The sequence below is a fragment of the Pleurodeles waltl genome, chromosome 8, assembly GCF_031143425.1.
Source record: "Pleurodeles waltl isolate 20211129_DDA chromosome 8, aPleWal1.hap1.20221129, whole genome shotgun sequence".
Lineage (NCBI taxonomy): Eukaryota > Metazoa > Chordata > Amphibia > Caudata > Salamandridae > Pleurodeles > Pleurodeles waltl.
The window spans coordinates 165149620-165169364 of record NC_090447.1 but is presented as its reverse complement, the minus strand read 5'-3'; the positions used below and the strand labels follow the sequence as shown (position 1 = coordinate 165169364).

At 41.6% G+C, this 19745-nt stretch overlaps 1 protein-coding gene across 1 annotated transcript in view; it reads right to left on the bottom strand.

Moving 5' to 3' along the window:
* The window catches only part of LOC138249851 (N-acetylated-alpha-linked acidic dipeptidase 2-like), a 700770-nt gene that overhangs the window by 400165 nt on the left and 280860 nt on the right, over window positions 1-19745 (bottom strand). The window contains exon 4 of the mRNA XM_069204013.1: window positions 11067-11253. Within this exon, the coding sequence (XP_069060114.1) occupies window positions 11067-11253 (187 nt within the window). The remainder of the gene's footprint in view (window positions 1-11066; window positions 11254-19745) is intronic.

The window sequence follows — 19745 nt, the reverse complement described above, 5'->3', positions numbered from 1 at the left end:
ACCTGTGTTTTGTCCATTTTGTAGTGTTTCACTGTATTCCTTTGTGTGTTGGTACAAATACTTTACACATTGCCTCTGGGTTAAGCCTTTCTGCTCATGCCAAGCTACTAAGGTGTGAGCGAGGTTATCCAGGTGTGTTTCTCCTTTACCCTGACTGGAGTGAAGGTCCTTGCTCAGACAGGGGGCAACCTGACTGTCAACCAAAGACCCTTTTCGAACAGGGACATTATTACTCGGTTTTAAGTCTGAGTCTCTAGAATCACTGTAACCTGAACAGCTGCTCTAGGGTCTGAACACAAAACATCCCTGCAACCTGAAGTTTGCTGCTCGATCTTATAATATATGTGCAACCCAAGCAACAGAGGCAATGTGGAAACTGCTGGAGATTTAAAAAGTGCAGCTCTGTGCTTTCAAAACAAGTAATTCAAGGGTGCAAAGTAATGTGCGTCCGTCCCAGCAAGCTGACCAAAAGCCCCAGGATTTTGAGCGTGGAACAAACTGATGCTATTTCTTATCACAATGGCCATGGTATCAACTCTTCTCCTGTACCAAAATGATATGTGCTTGCAGTGCACCCAGGATTTTTTCCATATGTTGTATGCATGATATTAGCCCGGTATGAAACAGCAGCAGCTCCCTTATATGGGCAGAGGGGCTTCACCCCCTTAATTTTTCTGCTTCAACTTCTGTTTCATAGCTCCTATCAATGCGATGAGTTCATGAAAAACTAAAGATGCAGTCACTTACAGCAGAGCTCACCTTCTGCCCCAGTCACACTCAAATCTCTAAAAATTATCAGGGTGATGAATTCACAGCCCTGAGGCCTGTAAGGTAATCAGCCCAGAAAAACAATAGCCTCTTAGCATAAGCTCTACCCCTTGATGATGTTAGACTAAATTAAGCCTGTTAGAGCTTCAGGCGGAAGCCCTTTAGCGCCATGGGTTACATGTCAATCAAGGGCTAAAACTGTTACCCCACCCTTCCCCAAGTCATCACAGGATGAGGGGAGTGATGGCTTTCACTGACCCCATCCTCTATCGAGTTGGGTAAAGGTGGGGTTAGGGCATGAATCTTAGCAATGGATTCTGTGCAGTGTATCAGAATCAGTTTCGACGAACCACTACTCACAATCCAGTTCCCAACTTCCAGCGTGTACTGATTGTACCGCCTTGGAGTCTGAACATGCACTAGAAAAGAGTGCATGCTGCAGAGCTTACATAAGCTTTGAGTCACAGCTTTCTGTCTTTCTTGGGCACTTCCCTTCTGCAGTGTTACATTCCCACAGAGTGAGCCAGCTCCTCGGTTGACTGGTACCTGTAAGCACCACAGCCCCATATTTTTATCAGCCAGAAACTCTGTCAGTTCCACAGGCGGTCCCAAAACTGGCAGGAAAATAGATATTAGCCTGGCTGCCTGTTATGTGCCTCAGTAAGGTGGCCCTTCACTCACTCTCCCTTGTTCCAGTCATTTTGAGGTTGCAGCCTACCACACTGCACAGCTGTCTGGTTTGCTAAGAACATATTGGGGACCTTCAGAAAGTTGACCTAGGGATGCATTCTGCTTGTTAATTACCATTGGCTATGTGGTTTGTAACTCTCACTTTCTGCCTTTCCATTTATTGGCTTTATTTGCTTTAGGCTCTCCAGGTTCAGTCTGTCCCACCCATTGCCTAAATCGTGGTTTCTGTATCCTACCTGAAAATGCTTTCAGTTAAGAGGCCTTTAAATCTTGTTCTTATCTCATCATGTCTCTTCACATTTGTTGTGCATTTAAAGACCAAGGTTAAATGTTAGGTGCTGTCTTACAAGGGGGCTTGTTTACATTTCTTCAAACTTAGAGGATTTATGTGACAATCTTGCTGTATACTGGGGGTAGGAAAGTTTTTTTTTCTAGCACACAACAATGTTTAAATCAACTTTGCAAATATCTCAGCATATATCAGAATTATGAACACACAAATGAAGCAAATTTTTTCTTATTTCTGAAGTGTGTTCCAAACAAATACTTTAATATGATCAAAATGAATCATTAAACTAGGTGATGCATTTTCCAAACATTTTCGTCTGTTAACTGTATAGTTTTATTAGTAAAAATGTATGTATGTGCAAATGTAATGGTCATTTCAATTGAAAGTGTATTGTCTGTAATGGCAGTGTGCTACCACACAATGAATACTCCACTCTGCACCACTCCACACTATTGCATTCAACTCTGCACCACTCCATTTTACACCTCTCCACTGCACTCTGCACCACTCCTTTCTAATCCACTGCGCTCCATGCCTCTCTACTCTGTTTCACTTTACTCTGTGCCAATGCACTCTTTGCCACTGTACTCTACACCACTGCACTCTTCACCGCTCCATTCTAGGACACACCAATCTACTCTGCACAACTCCACTCTACACCACTCTGCAGCACTGATTTCTACGTCACTGCACTCTATGCCTATACACTCTATACCAATGCACTTCACTCTGTAACACTCAACTCTATGCCCCTGAACTCTACCCTAATCCACTGTATGTCACTCTAATCTACTGAGCACCACTGCAATCTATGACACTGCATGCTACACCACTTTAATCTACGCCATTACACTCTATGCCACTCTACGCAACTGCACTCTACCCTGCACCACTCCACTCTACCCTGAAACAATCTAATCTACGACACTGCACTCTATGCCACTCTGTGCCACTCCACTCTACACCACTCTACTCCAATCTGTGCCTCTCTGACACTGCACTCTACAACACTCTACTCTTCACTACTGCACTTTACGACAATGCAATCTACACAACTGCACTATGTCACTGCACTCTACTCTGCATCACTGTACTCTACACCACTGCTTCCTACGCCTCTCTACACCACTACACTCACACTCTACTCTGCACCCACTCTATGCCACTGCACTCTATGCCACTCAACTCTACCCTGCACTGTATGCCACTGCACTTTATGGCACTGGAATCTACTTTGGGTCACTGCCCGATGCATCACTCAACTCTATGCAACTCCAGTCTGTACCAGTCTGCCACTGCACTCTACTATGCACCACTTCAATCTACACCACTGCATTCTACAATGCTGCACGGTATGACACTGAATTCAATGCCACTGCACTCAATGCCATTGCACTCTGTGCCACTGTATTCTGCAACACTTCACGCCAAGGCACATGTTTAATGAGCGTTTTCTTATTCTTATTGAAAAATGGAGGCTTGCTGCCTGTCTACAATTAAGCGATTCTCCCTGCCCATATGAACATCCCATAAACCACAATGCGACCGAGTGGGTTCCTTACTGTCGGGCTGGTGACTGGCCTGCCTCTGGTGTTCGGATCCAGGCTGGTTAGCTAATGTTTAGAGTCCAGAGAAGGTGCGGATTCACAGCCGCTAGATGGTGTTTCTGTCCTGAGATCAGACCAACATCACTGACACAGCTGCCGAGTCTGCCGCAAACAGGCACAATTCTGGATCTGCAGCACGGAAAAGGGGGTGAGTTGGCAGCGGCCATTCTGGCATGAGCGAGGAATTCTTGGGGATAGAATAATTTTGGGAGTGTTAAGTTCTGCATAGCCCCAGGCCATTAATTAATATGTCCAACATGACACGTGGTGATATTTAAAGGAAGGGATAGCAACACTGGGAATGGAAGGTCCTCTCCCTGGAAGTCAACTCAACCTAAGTAGCGGATTAAGGTAAAGACAAACTTCTAATAATGAGGTAATATCTTCAGCCCATTCGTCCATAATAACGAAGTAACAAGACAAAACCCAGCTATGAGACCAGCTCAACCTGCATGGAACTAAGGCCAATCCTCTCTCTTGGAAATTCCTTGAAGTTATTTCTGGATATGTAAGGGCTCGAATCCACTTCTAAGTAAACTCTGATCGGAGTCTATTCCCAGAGGACAGACCCTGCACGTGTTACCTCTTATTACGTGGCCTGAGGCACCTGCCGGAGCTCACAGCTGTATTAGCACTGCTGAGTATTTATATTTGCAGCACTAAATCTGATTGTTAAAGCAGACTTTATGACACATGAATCCTAAATAGCAGGGGCCAAAGAAAGACCATTAACACACTGTTAGAAATTGGGTTTTTGGTTCTCAGTCAGGTTACCCTCTGTCCAAGCAAGAACCCTCACTCTAGTCAGGGTAAGTCACACACAATCCAAAATCAGCCTGTACCCACCCTCTGGTAGCTTGGCACGAGCATTCAGGCTTAACTTAGAAGGCAATGTGTAAAGCATTTGTGCAATAAATCATACAATACCATAATATAACACCACAAAAATACACCACACAGTGTTTAGAAAAATATATAATATTTATCTGGGTATTTGCAGGAAAAAACGATCAAAGTTGCAATATGAATTTGTAAAGATATCACTAAAAAGTGATATAAAGTGTCTTTAAAAAGTAAACAAAGTCTCTTTCAAGCACAAAGTACCTGGTTTGGAGTGGAAAATCTCCGCAGAGGGCCGCAGAAGAGGAGATGCGTGGAAAAATGGTGTGTGCGTCGGTTACGCCCCTTCACACACGGACTTGCGTCGTTATTTTTCACTCAGGGAAGACGTGCGTCGTTTTCCGGCACCCGGACCGTCTCCTTCTATGGGTCGCGGGGATTACCAGATGTCCCGGGTCTGTGTGTGGATTCTTCTGCTTGTTTTCTGGCTGCGCGTTGTTCCGCGGGGCTGTCCGTTGAAATTTCGATCTCACGGCAGGCGTCGCGTCGATTTCTCCTCTGGAAGTCAGGTGGCGTTGTCCTTGCGAGGCCGTGCGTTGAAGTTCTGGTCGTCCCGAAGGCGTCGCGCCGATCAGCGTCGGTGTGCAGCGTTTTTCTCGCCGCGGAACAAGCTGTGCGTTCAAAAGTTCACTGCACGAAGCGTCCAAGTGAAAGAGAGAAGTCTTTTTGGTCCTGAGACTTCAGGGAACAGGAGGCAAGCTCTATCCAAGCCCTTGGAGAGCACTTTTACAGCCAGACAAGAGTTCAGCAAGGCAGCAGGACAACATCAAAGCAGCAGTCCTTTGTAGAAAAGCAGACAGGTGAGTCCTTTGAGCAGCCAGGCAGTTCTTCTTGGCAGGATGTAGTTTCTGGTTCAGGTTTCTTCTCCAGCAAGTGTCTGATGAGGTAGGGCAGAGGCCCTGTTTTATACTAAGTTGTGCCTTTGACGTGGGGGTGACTTCAAAGAGTGTCTAAGAAATGCACCAAGCCCCGTTTCAGTTCAATCCTGTCTGCCAGAGTCCCAGTAGGGGGTGTGGCAGTCCTTTGTGTGAGGGCAGGCCCTCCATCCTCCCAGCCCAGGAAGACCCATTCAAAATGCAGATGTATGCAAGTGAGGCTGAGTACCCTGTGTTTGGGGTGTGTCTGAGTGAATGCACAAGGAGCTGTCAACTAAACCTAGCCAGACGTGGATTGAAGGGCACAGAAAGATTTAAGTGCAAAGAAATACTCACTTTCTAAAAGTGGCATTTCTAGAATACTAATATTAAATCTGACTTCACCAGTCAGCAAGATTTTGTATTACCATTCTGGCCATACTAAATATGACCTTCCTGCTCCGTTCAGATCAGCAGCTGCCACTTCAACAATGTATGAGGGCAGCCCCAATGTTAGCCTATGAAGGGAGCAGGCCTCACAGTAGTGTAAAAACGAATTTAGGAGTTTTACACTGCCAGGACATATAACTACACAGGTACATGTCCTGCCTTTTACCCACACAGCACCCTGCTCTAGGGGTTACCTAGGGCACACATTAGGGGTGACATATGTAGAAAAGGGGAGTTCTAGGCTTGGCAAGTACTTTTAAATGCCAAGTCGAAGTGGCAGTGAAACTGCACACACAGGTCTTGCAACGGCAGGCCTGAGACAAGGTTAAGGGGCTACTGAAGTGGGTGGCACAACCCGTGCTGCAGGCCCACTAGCAGCATTTAATCTACAGGATCTAGGCACATATAGTGCACTCTACTAGAGACTTATAAGTAAATTAAATAGCCAATCATGGATAAACCAATCAATAGTACAATTTACACAGCGAGCATATGCACTTTAGCACTGGTTAGCAGTGGTAAAGTGCCCAGAGCTCAAAAGGCAACAACAACAGTTCAGAAAAAATAGGAGGAAGGAGGCAAAAAGTTTGGGGATGTCCCCGTCAAAAAGCCAGGTCCAACACACACCTTTACATGTCATGTGAACAAAGGTAAGAAGGATAATAAATGCAATGATTCCGATAAAAAAAAATGGGGATTCTCTATTTGCATTTATTTGATTTTTTCAATGGGAGTAAGCACAACGCACAACGCCACACATCCTGCTGTGAGAAATGCTCTACCTTTTCACCAGATTTTGCAGCCTCGGTGTGCTTTCAGCTGCCAGTGAGCGGCGGTGTAATTTGTAGGGTTAGGGCAGCATGGTATAGCGCACCTCATTTGCACGTAATCACGCACCCTAACATGCAATTAGCACTTCTGCACAGGCCTAGAATCTACTGTTAAGATTCTTGGAAAAACAGGTCACGCAGAAACCGATGTCCGAGTCTTGATTTTCTTTGTCAACGCAAAAAAACACGAAGACAAGAAAGCTCCCTCGCCAACCTCCAGCTCTCCCACCGATCTCTAACGTTTTTGCCGCGAACTCTCCCCTCGAGCCGAACGCTGCATTCTCGATCTTGGAATTCTCGGCATGCGTTGCATACCGAGAATTCCACAAGTACTACATCTACGTCTTCTACTTTTAAATTTGTTAGTTTCTAATATGCGTAATATAGGCCATAATTTATAGACCACAGAAGGATGAAAGTCAGTCTGGCCGGGGTTCAAGCAATAAATGAACCTGAAGAAAGCAATGATCCTGCCTATTGAAAAGATTTATAAGTGCACAGGATGACCCCCTGCCCCCCAGTGAAACATCGCTGTGGGGCACAGTCCAATAAAACAAAATGTTCAGAGGAAAGAGAAATGTCACTTAAACTGTAGAAAGGATCAATAAAAGCCAGGAGACAGTCTGCAAAAGTGATCAGCACCTTAATGGGGAAGAGAAGGCCTAGTTGGCCAGGATTAGAGGAGGAACCCCTCGATGACGGACCCCTACAGTGTCCATGGAGAAGAGAGTGTTTTTACTAAATTTATTTATTTTAGTTTTCATTTTTCAGATATATTTTTGCCAGAACTAATGTTAGTGCCAACTGGAAGAACCCAGGGACTGGGATTGGGATATGTTGGTAGATCCTTTGGCTCGCACTAGGTTCTGTGGCGCCAACCACCTAAACAAGCCATTCAAGTTTTGTACTTATCAAAAGTACAACATTTGCAATGTTGTTCTCTCCCCGCCATCTGAGCACTGCAACCCTGTCATATACCCTTCACCCATGATGTTCATCACACAATTTCACTCAAATGCTATGTGCAAGACTTGCTGTAACGTTACCTCGAGAACAGGCAGTTAACTGTCTTTTTCTGCTTTTCACCCTGGCCACCTCAGACCCATTTCAATTGCCCCCACTTTCTTTCTTGCCATTTGTACATTTTCCGTACTTGTTTGTCTGGTCCAGATTTTAATTTGCTGTAAAATCGTCTGCAATGACTGTTTCAGTTTGTGTAACATATTTGCTACAGACTTCTATTACTAAGTTCAGTATTGTCTGTAGTGGAAGCAGTCCAGAAACCAAAATTAGCCCTTGCTAAATAGTTTAAACTAGTCCCCACTACATAAGGCTACAATAAGGCAATATGCACAAGATGAGTCCACTTTGAGAACCAATCAGAACTCTATGGACATTTCTAGTTAGGGGGAAACTTGAAACCTTTGGTCAAGCTTGCTTATGAACCCTTGCTGTAATGCTACTCTCTCTCTTCTGAATCCATATGACCCTTAGATGTCTTCTGAAGAATTTGAGTCATCCATTCTTTTTGCCCCTTTCACTTATGCTGTTCAGTACTAATATGCCCAAAATATTCTGTACTGCTGACCTGCACTGCGTGCAGTTCGTGTTCTGCACGGCCCCTGATGCTAATGTCTATTGATGCTGAGAAGTTGTGAGCGCTCTGGGCTGACAAATATTTCCTGTCTGCTGTCCCATGTGGAGAGGTATATAATCTGCATTGTGGTTTTTCTTGCTTCCTTTTGAACTTGGTGGATTACTCCAGTGTATTTTTATAGTAAGTTACCTTAGGTGGATGATTTTCGAAATTATTGCGGTCTCTTCTGTTGTTTTGCCCCATGTGTTAGTCCATCCCCACACATGCAAGTCCAAATTCGTATTAGGAATAAGGATGGTAGGGCCTGAAAACTGGTTATTAAAATTGAGTTTGATGATTTACTGATGTCACCATCATCTGCTTTGAAATCTGATTTTGATGTGCATTTTGTAGTTCTGTGAATTTGGCTCTTGGAGTGTTTGAAAGTGTTGATGTTTAGTAGGCTTAGTCTAATTAGACGTTTTGGTCAGCCTATGGTTTTCATGAATGTTTATAAATTCGTTTTGTACATCATTTAAGTTACATGGTTGCAATAAAGCTCTGAAATTGAATTAAGTTTGGAGTTTTGATTCCAGAGCCAAATTGGTCATGGTGTTTACATTGCTTCAATTTCCTATGTTATTGACTTGTGTTGAATAAATCTGATTACCCACTCTTCACTAAGTCCAAAGATCCTGTCCACCTCTAGTGTAGATGGGACGAGTTGTGGCATCTGACTTCTGAATCAGTCGGGAGAAAGACCTCCAGGTGTGCTCCAGCAGCAGCTATGCTTTTGTTTCAGATAATTAAAAGTTAGACACTTTAGATACCAATACTCCTGCTGTGCAGGGATGCTGATTCAAAACATGGTCATTTAAGGTTGGCCTTTTATGTCGGAATGTTTGAAAGAGAAAAGTTCAAGTTTTGTTACTAATGCCTTCATAAATAACATTTTTGACCTCAAATGTGTCTCTTCATATCTTGAATTACCCCATTGTTTCTGAAAGCCTGACATCCCATTAAGTGTGGTTTCCACATCACAGTATGATGGAGCTGGTCATAAATAACTTCAGCATAATTATTTGTAATAAAGTGACTTGAAATTATTACAAATGGTTGCAATTAAAACACTCAAGACTGTTCATTTCACATTTGACATATTTCTTTTAACACATGCATTTGCTATTGACCTGTCTTCCCCAACCGCAACAGTCAAAAGTATCTCTCCAAAAGGCTGTTCCGCTCACAAATGTATCTGTAAAATATGTATTGACTTTGACGGTTTTTATTTTGCACCCTCCATCCTAGGCACTGCGCAGTTATGTGTCTACATGCTGTCCATTATCTCTCATCATACGAACTGGTATGATAAATGGCACTTCAAAATACACTATAAATATTAATTTGCAGTTAAGTGTACAGCTGCCACCTCTTCTAAATATATGTTAACATACAGCTCTATAGTTTACATATGAAGATGGTAGGTTTATTATTGGATATTTTGAGGCTAAAGTTATCAATGTGGTGAGAATTTTAGGATAACTTTCTCAAACAAAAAGTGTCAGAGGTCTCCCCAACAAATTAGACAGAATAAAGTCCAGCAAGAACGTTTGTGAATATTTTAACTGACCCTTAGCCAAGGGATCCTGTTTAAACAAGGATTTAAGTAATGAGGCGGCCTCACTCTTCCTCTAGTAAGAAGACTTCCCTGTTCGCTGGATTTGCATAGATTCCTTTTAAGAGCGAACGAGGGTGTGGAGCTGCACACTGGGTAATGTAGGAGAAAACAGTGCTTTTTGGAAGTGTGCTTTCCAAAACTACATCACACAGTTAAGAAACCGGTGTCTGTACTACACCCACAATAAATATAAAGCTTCTAGTCACTACTGCAGTAATGCAATCTACACAGCAAATTACTGATTGATAATGAACTGATGTGTATTTTGGTTGTGATTAATGGTACATTTGAAGATATTTTGAACACATTTACTAATTGGAAGTGTGACACATTAGCTTGGTTGGTTATGAAGAGTAACTTTTCAAAGATGGGTGGAGTAACTCATAGGTTTCTGTCTAAGCATTTTTTATGTGACCACCTGAATGCGTGAAACATACATTACTGCAAAAGACAATGCAATACAAGTCTTTGAGTGGGAGGAGGCACTTACCATGTGTATTGTCTGCCACTCAGGGAGGTCAAAAGACTTTGAACAAAAAAGGTGATAGCTGTAGATACCCAGTGCTGCCCAGGACAGATCATCATGAAATCTGGTCACAAGTCACCTGCTAGGATTTCTTCAGGCAGAGGAATGTGCTTAATATAGCACCCTCATAATAATTTAGCTGCCTCTCATAGGATTGTTGAAGAGACCCAAAGCTGCTGACTGGTGGAAACTGCTGAAGGGACGCATTCTCCTCGGGCCCTAGTATTAGGCCACCAATGTGTAGCCATTTCTAGCCTGGACTAGAGTTGCAATTGACAGCTCACCCTCTTAGATGTCACTTTAGGCTGAATCCATTAGATTAATCTAAGGGTGGTAGGACGGATTACAGACCATCTCCAGATATTTTTCCACCTCCATCCGTATACATACAAAAACAAGAATAAGAGAACAGAGGCCCCACGCCCATAGCTGGAATTATGGGGAACTGTATCTGTTTTCCAACCCTGGCAATGCCTTTTGATTGTAATCTGTATGTTGCCACAACTTAGAAAAAAAGGTAAAGGAATTTGGATGGGTGGCGCTAGCTGCTCTTCATGGCCATCTCCCCATCACCGGAAGAAATGAGGAGCTCGTTGGATGAACAAGGGGGAGAAGAGGGCAAAATTATGTGCCAGCACAAGATGGTGCTTAAGTGAGAGCTGGTATTTACTCATGTTAATAAGGACTCGAATGAGAAGGGTCCAACAGGATAATGGCAAACTATTATTTCACAACTGCCTTACCAGAAAGAACACTTTTTATATAATGCTCAAGAGAAATCGTGGCAATGAGATACAGTTTGCTGCGCACATAAAACACTTAAAATGTTGAATTTCTTATGTTCACATAGTCTACCACTAAGCAGTTGATTTCTCAAGAATGTCTGTAGTTTCTTTACCTCAGATCCATGCTCATCAGTTATTGAGATGTAGTTTGGCCTGGTTTCATTAGGGTAAGATAATAGGACATCATAGTGAACCAGATCTACCGAATGCAGTCCAAATTCCTTCCACTGGGCTTGGATTTGCTTTGCAAGTATAAGGTTCTGCTCTGTTCCTGCTAGATGAGGTAGTTGTGTAAAATTCCTAAATTGAAACAGGAGACAAGTGTTGATGACCAGATAATAAATCCAAGTACTTGTTCATAAATACAATAAAATTATAAAACCAGCTATACAGTCTGTCCTAGTGAACAAATGTGCAAGAGTGTCTTAGGTCCTTTCGGCATTGGTCCATTCTAGCACACAGCATACTTCTGAAATATGATGGTCTTTGTTACCCTTGCTTCGCACTTTGACTTAAATAGTGTGCATGTAACCAACGAAAACAGAATTAGTAAAGTATCTCAGTAATTATGTAAAAATGATACCCTCAACATCTCTACACAATTCAACGTTAAATACTTTGAGTAAAAAAAAAATAGAGCTGACAAGTTAAAGGAAATGTTTATGGTGTTGCATGTTTCTCCTATTTTTTAGGATTGTTTTGCCCGCTGCTGTAGACTGAGACCTGTTGAACAGGCCAGGGAGGCATATATGCTCTATTTTTACTGTGCATCTTCGTCTCCCAGTTAAGCTCCTGTTTCTACTGAACAAGTCTGCTCATGTCAGGGAACTATTCTGTCACTTCTGTCTGTGAGAAAAACGGCAAATCTACAACAGAAGTAGTAAATTACATAATATTCACATTTTTTAAATACATAACTATGGGTTTGGATTCTGTTTTGGGTAAACGTAAACAACATTAACAGTAAAGCATTACATTCAATTCAATCTTTGTTGCTGATTTGGAACTCAAAGAGGTCCACTTGATCCAAACAATATAGTTCACAATAACAAAGCCATACCTAAAAGGTAAACTGATCATACAATTCAATAACCTACTATAAATCATCATAATAAGTAATTCATACAACTAACCACCCATCAGTTATCCAATAGCCCATTGCTATCCACTGTTAAAAACTCCTGAATAAACATTATAACAGTTCAACTCCAAGGTAAAATGAATACATGGGACATATAACAATTAAAATACAACATGGAAGGAAATATATATACTGTACACACTCCTCTGAAGTAAACCTAAACATTCCCCCTCCTAGCAGTAAGCAAATGTCCATTTGTACACAATCATTAAAATGTAAAAGTTATCATGGAAATTGCCTTAGATAAATGTAAACATGGGATCCCCATGCAGCAAAAAGGTACATTGATATAAATTCAGAAATCCCTAAAACAATTAAAAGATTTTGTGTTCACTACAGAACTCCAAGATTCCAAACTAGAATGCCGTAAAATTGAGAAAGCCTGGTGCCTAGAACCCTCAATGAGCAATTCCTCCGCCCTCAAAACAGCCATGCGCAAACACCACCAGCTCATCCGGACCACCAAACGGTCCTTCTACACAGAACGCATAGGCAGCAACACACACAACAGCAAGGAACTCTTTGACATCGTCAAAGAACTCACCAAACCCAAATCCAGCACCATCCAACCTCCACACTCACAAAACCCCTGCAACTCCCTCTCCAACTACTTTCACCTCAAAATCGAAGACATACACAACAGCTTCACAGCATCAGCACCCACCATCACCACCACCGACATGACCAACAACACAATGCCCTCCACACCAACCAACTACACACCTGAACCCCCACCAACGACGACGAACCCAAAGAAACCATGAACTCCATCCACTCATCCACCCCTACAGACCCCTGCCCCCACCACACTTTCAGCAAGGCCAGCCAAATCATTGCTCGCCAGCTCTGCGCTTTCATCAACAGCTCCTTCGACACTGCATCCTTCCCAGACGTCTGGTGGCACGCTGAAGTCAACTCGCTCATCAAAAAACCCAAAGCAGACCCAGAAGACCTCACAAACTACCGTCCCATCTCTCTTCTCCCCTTCCCCGCAAAGGTCGCTGAGAAGAAGTGAACACCCAACTGTCTCACTTCTTAGAAGAAAACAACACACTCAACGCCTCCCAGTCTTGATTCTGCAAGAACCACAGCACTGAGACCGCCCTCATCGCCTGCACAGACAACATCAGGACCAGAACCGGTACCCTTGCTTCAGCCCATTTTGGGTTAGAACCACCTCAGATAAATCCCAGTCCCCTCCTAACAGCACCCGGCTGGCTACATATAGCAGAATACAGAGCCATTAATAATGAAAGAAGGGTGTCGGGAATGCCTGACTTCTGCAATTTTTTCCAAAGCAAAGGACAATCCATCCTATCAGTAGAAAAATCAATGAATGCCACAGACATTGACTCCCCCCTTATCACTGTGTACTTTTCCAAAATGAGTTTCAACATACAAACGTTAGCCAAAGTACAATGTTTTACTCGAAAGCCAGCTTGCACTAAGAGGAGAATATTTATTTCCGCCACCCAATCTGTGAGATGCTCCAATAAACTCTTGGCAAAGACTTTCTCCATTGCGTCTAGTAATGCCAGTTGTCAGTAGTTACCAGGGAAGAGTCTAGAGCCCTTTTTGTAAAGAGGGTTAATATACTACCAGTCAAGGAGGGGGGAGTAACCATATACTGAAAGCAATAAGAAAAAAGAGGAGATTAGTAGAAAGCCCATAACTCAGGATCCTTTTTGAGGAGAGTCATCGGAATTTCATCTGGGCCCCTGGCCCCGTAGGATCTAATTCTCTTAATGAGCCCTACAATCTCACTCTTAGAGGGGGCATAGCCACTAGATGGAAGAATCAATAACTGCCACTGACATAATGCATATAAACATTTTGGCCTGAAAACATAAAATCTGCAATCACACTTAAATTACCCATTTTAGGAGTGGCCCTGTTAAGAATGCTGTCTCCCAGTTGACCTTTCATTGCTTAAAGAAATCTACCTTGTAATTAGATGTCTAAGCAATGTTTTGCTCTTCCTATAGACTCCACTTGCAACATTTGCTTGGTCAAGTTTCAAAGGTACACACACACTAACAGGAAACTGCCAGGAACAGGAGTGCCATGGTAAGAAAGCACAGCCTGCACATTAGCCAATGAGTGTCACAGCAAATGAGTTGCACCTTTGATATGAAATTTCACAATTAGATGTTGTGTACTTATGTCTCTGAAGGGCATCCCAGATAGCAACAACAGGCAGTGGTAAAATACCTCTGAAGTAGACTGGGCTGGGTTTAACAATAGTGAGTGGAATTGGAGAGGAATAGAACGTTTTAAGGGGTTCTGCATGACTGGGAATTAAAATTACATCAGTTTAGACAAGGTGAAAGTGGTTACCTTGGACACCTTCTAGGGATTACAATATTTCCCCTTTTAAAAGTCCTTGCATGATTCACTGTCACTTGAGAACTAGCTTGCATCCAGAAAAAGAGTAGATTTGGTACTTGAGATTGCTGCTACCTAATAGTGGAACACTGTCAAATGTGTCCCTTCCTCAATCTCGACTCTCTTTTTCACTGACCTTATAACAGAATCAGAGGCGCTAGATTGTTGATATTATATCAGAAGCTCTGTTTGCTGAAGTGGTTAGCTGTTAGAGGCCCCACATTTAGGATGCTTGTGAGTTTAAAAGGTAACTCTGAAGAACTATGGCTGAACTATGTTTTAGAAAACTAGATCTATTCATTATTACATGTTAAACAAGTAGCATCTTCCTAATTGAGTCAGAGGCAAAATCAAAATGTTATCAGTCAAACATGCCTTGAGCTTCAGCCTGTGCCTGAAAAAAGTCCTTATGCTGAAGGCAAGGGTTTGTTTTCTATTTCGGGATCCCCCCCTCTGAGAACCTCTGCAGTACTTTTACACTTTGCTAACCTTTGTAAACCCTCTTAGGGAAGTTGGAGGGTTGAATAATATTTTGCCAATGTAATTGTGTTTATTGTGTTAAATATCAAAGGCTTTAAAAGCCTGATTGGTCCTTTGGGAAAATGTATGTTGGATTTCATAGGTCAGACATGTTTATTAAGAAATGTTACAACAACGGCAGTAAGTATTTCTAAGTTATTGCAACAGCATACTGCATGGAACAATGAGTTTGGCCATTTCTGCCACTGGCTCTAATGTAATGACGTGTGAGTAAAAGCATTTGGCCTGATCACGTGCACATCTACTTGAAAAAGATTGTGCTTCGGTGCCTGAGCTGATGAACAGTCCTTTAACCTTAGATAATTATTTTTTTATTTTTACCCATAAATATATATGTATGTATGTGTGTAGGTATATATATATATATAGAGAGAGAGAGAGAGAGAGAAAGAGAGAAAGCGAGAGAGAGAGATTGCCATAACAGCAATTGAAACAAATTTCATGTGATGCGTAGAAATGTTTATTAATGTGTTTTTGCTATGCCACAATTTCATGTAAAACGTCATTTTAAACAAGATGGATGCTACCCCTGTCCCTCACTTCTGCTTCTTCCCACGCACATCTTCTCCTCACCTGCAGGTTCTCCTAAACTGCAGAGCACAGTTAAGCTGACAAGTAGTAGTTTATTTCCACTGGTATGATTACATTGCTTTTGATTAACTTTTCCCTGTTGCCTATGACTTGTAACATTTGTCAAGGTCTCTTCCTCTGCTTATAGTTGGAACACTGATTCCCGAACTATGAGTCATAAGCCCATTTCTGGTGGGTCGGGAAAGTCCAAGCAATATAAATTCTGTATTTATCTTGTCACATTTGTTTCAATGACAAAGGTGAATTGTCAGGCCATGTTGTATGACAAATTGTTGTTTATGTTTTTTAATATGGAGATAAGTGTTTACAAACTCCTCTTGCTTTGCAGTCTGAGAAAGAAAAGTAAAGTGATTTATCTGACGATCCTTTTACTTTATTGAACAACCAAATGTAAATATCTGTAAATGAACTGTACACATTCAGCAGTTATGTAAGCAAACATGAAGCACATTTTGTGTAATTCTGAAATGTGAAGGAAACAAAGATTTTATTAGGATCAAAACAAATTAATACACTTTAGTTGGTGATGTACAAATGATAGATATTCACTGTAACAAGATTTACACACTATATCATTTGTGTGCACTACAGTTTTATCTGTAAAGCTGTATGTCTGTGGAAATTTAGTGGCCATTTCAATGGAAAATATGCTGTCTCAACATGGCAGTGCAATACCACACAAGGCTTTAGTAACATAAAAAAATGACCCTCTTTATGTCCAATAAAGCTAGGTGGATCACAAAAGTTTGGTGCTCTAAAAATCCAGTTTCTCTCTAAAATGATTGGGAAGCACTGAGCCAGAATATCTTCAGATGGCTTTAGCATAGAGGGTGTTGAATGAGGTTTTTTGGAATTGGGATCGTGCTACAGTGTGAAGGTAATGGCGTTTATTATTCTTGTGTTTGATTTGCTAAAGTAATTATGCTTTTGCAGCTCCTCCAATTTATTATACAAGGATTGTGTATAAGAACCCCTTCTTTTTGGGAGTGATCCCGATTTTCAGAAGACTTTCCTATGCTTTAAGGCCGGTTGCCCAATTTTTATATGATTTTGCTGCCCATTCAGATGTAGACTATTTTTCTGATTTTCACAAACTCTTTATAATTCTGCATCGGACAGCCTTCATGGCATTGACTCTGTACCACTTATTTTTGAATTTTATAATAAAACTCTTTATTTTCTAATGTTCTAGAACTCAAATGGAGTGGGCCCCATTACTTAATTAAACTGTTTTAATCTGCGTGATTGATGTCCAGGTAGGTGCCTCAACACACATTGAATCTGTGGTAGGACAATATGAGATAACATTTTGTTGTGTTAAATTGTTAGGGTGTCTACATTTTAGGGGACAGGTTTGCTCCCACACATCTGAAGTGTGTTTTTCCTTTGTGGATACTATTTTTAAACTGGATGGCCATCTTGGAATGATATTGTCTATTGTGTATCTTTGGTTTAGCGTTCCAGGATGGTCTTGCTTTGACAAGAGTGGTGGACTATACACTTTAGCATTCGAAGATGGCTGCACTGAGCAGTCCATAATCTGTTTAAGGCTGCTTGTCATGCCCGGACCAATGTTGACAGAGCAGCTGTGGAATGCTAATATACATAGTATGTGATGTTTTTACCACTCTAAGATAGACAATATTTTGCTTCTGAACAGGAGGGCTGTGTTAGAAATTTAAAACAATGCACAATCCCATTTGTCTTTTCTGCAAAGCTACTTCTGCCAAAGATTTAATACTGACTCTGCTTACGGCTCTAAACGCAGATACCATTTACTTCAGATTAATTGAAAGTAGATGTTTGAGTGTGGAGAGACAGCAACCAAGAGGGGCACAGAAAGAGAATGAGAAAGAGTGTGTGTGTTTTTTCCATGCATCCCTCTTTTAGGTTCATTTTAGGTTTCACACACGATGTTGACGTTATAATTAGCCATGCAGCACACATACATTTCTACGTTTCTGATCTCAGTGTGGTTACTATCTGTGTTACTAGTGCAAGTACCTGTGGATGAGACCTAGGCGTTTACAATAACAAATGTAGAGTTTGTGTGGCGTGCCTTAGTTATAGTAGTAAAGACTTCACTTTGTGTCAAGCCATGCAGGCTAAGATTATGCTATATCCTTTTACTGCCCCACTCACATCTGCAACAATGGAAAGAATTTAAAACTTTCTTAAAGTTCAAATAAGTTATAAAACCTAAGAAGAGGCAGTTACTTTCCTTTTTTTGTTGCTGCTGCTCAGAAAATAAGTAACATATTTTCCTCATTTATTTGTATGGTCCTGTTTAGGCCAGGACAGGGGGAGAAATAGAGTGTATTAATTTGAGAATTTGAGGAATCATTTTATGCCGCTAACAGGGCATAAAGGAGTTAACACAGAAATAATTGAGTCAGTTGGAGTCGATACACGCACTGCGCCTTTCTCTCCATTTGTACCTTATAGGTTGAACATAGTAATGTTTGAAAAAGCCACCACGGTTACAAGTAGCTTTCTTACAGGTGTTCGTGAGCAGGCAAAAACAGCATATAAGGGACATAGAGGGTTGACTAGTGCCAGTATCTAAGCAAGTGGCATTTGTAAAGGGAAAGGCTTGCTTGTGATGTGCAAGGGTGGCCCATAAAAGCAACAGTCATTAGAAACATGGAGCATGTGTGATGTAATACATGCTCAGAGGCCATCTGTTAGCTTTGGGAAAATATGTTTTTGAATGGAGCAGACAAGTAGGAATATGACACACTCAGAAATAGAAGCAGCGGTGGAAGAAAAAGTGTAGGTTATGTAAACAAGCCGCTGGGAAAACTGTTGGGGAGAAGGGTCTATCAAAGACTAAGTAGATAAAACATTTGAAAGCTTAGGGACAACTTTGAGAGAAAAGGTTGTGGAGGTGTGAGCGCATCTGGCATTATTTGGTCTTTTATAATTTATTTATAAGGGGACGTGTTAGAGGTGCGATGGACCTTTTGACTACGCTTCGAGTGGTTCTGCCATGGGTGTCAATTTTTCTCATAATCCTCAATCTAGCAATAGAACAACATGGTTAATAAAACATCATCAACACTTTGGAGTCCGTAATCTTCACACACATGACCTGTGTGGCCATGAATAACCACACCTTTTGGTAAAGTTAGAAAGTTTATTTCCCTAGATTAACAATGCTAATATCACGTAAAGCAATCTCAAAACCAAATGATATGCATATACAAACAGCACACGCTGACCAAAGCGGCGAAAGAACCTCAGTCTCACTAAAGCATTTATCATTAAACATTCAAGGAATACCATACAGATCAACAATAACAATATCTGGACTACAGAAATGGCATACATCTAGACACAGCAAATTAATAAAATCAATTCTTGGTCAATAACATCTGTTAGCACGTGACACTAACTAACCCTCCAATCTGAATGGCATGTTTGGGCTTCATGCAAAAGTAGTTTAGACAAAGTTAATTTGGAAAACAACTAACTAAGGCTCTACGAAAATTGTGGTTGGTACCTAAAAAGAAAGAACAACAATTCTATAACAGACACAATAGCATTGTGTTACACCTCTTCTGAATGGATCAGCAATCTGTGATTTCTTCGTCAGTTGGACATCCGTCTGGTCAGCCTTGACAAGGGACAGTGAAAGGGATCGGCTCAGCCACAGTTGGGCTTTAAGTTAACTGAACCAACTTAAAAAAGGGATCAAGCTAAGAACGAAGCTAAAGTTAGGAAGAGAAAACATCAGGAAACTGCTGTGCTCCCCTACAAGACTGGAACAAGGATAACTGAACTTCTTCTCCAACGTAGTCGGTGTTAAAACAAAAATCCATAAAGTATTTTCTCACGTAATATTGTGCGTTCACAGTAGGACCAATAAACATTAATTCTCAAATCTATGATATTGTTAGACAGTCTTTCACACGTCAAGGATGGGCTCCTCTTCACCCGTTCCAATCACCAGTTTCATCAGGTAACATTTTAGCTGCAATCAGAGCTCCAGTCAGTGAAGTCTTTGTTACAGCCTGAGAACATTTTCTCATGCACAAAAGATACAAATGTGTCTCTGGTTAGGACATGGGGTTACAGCTCATGGTTCTCACAAAAAGGTTTAAGACATCTACAAATCGCTTGGTCAGCTCTGTGT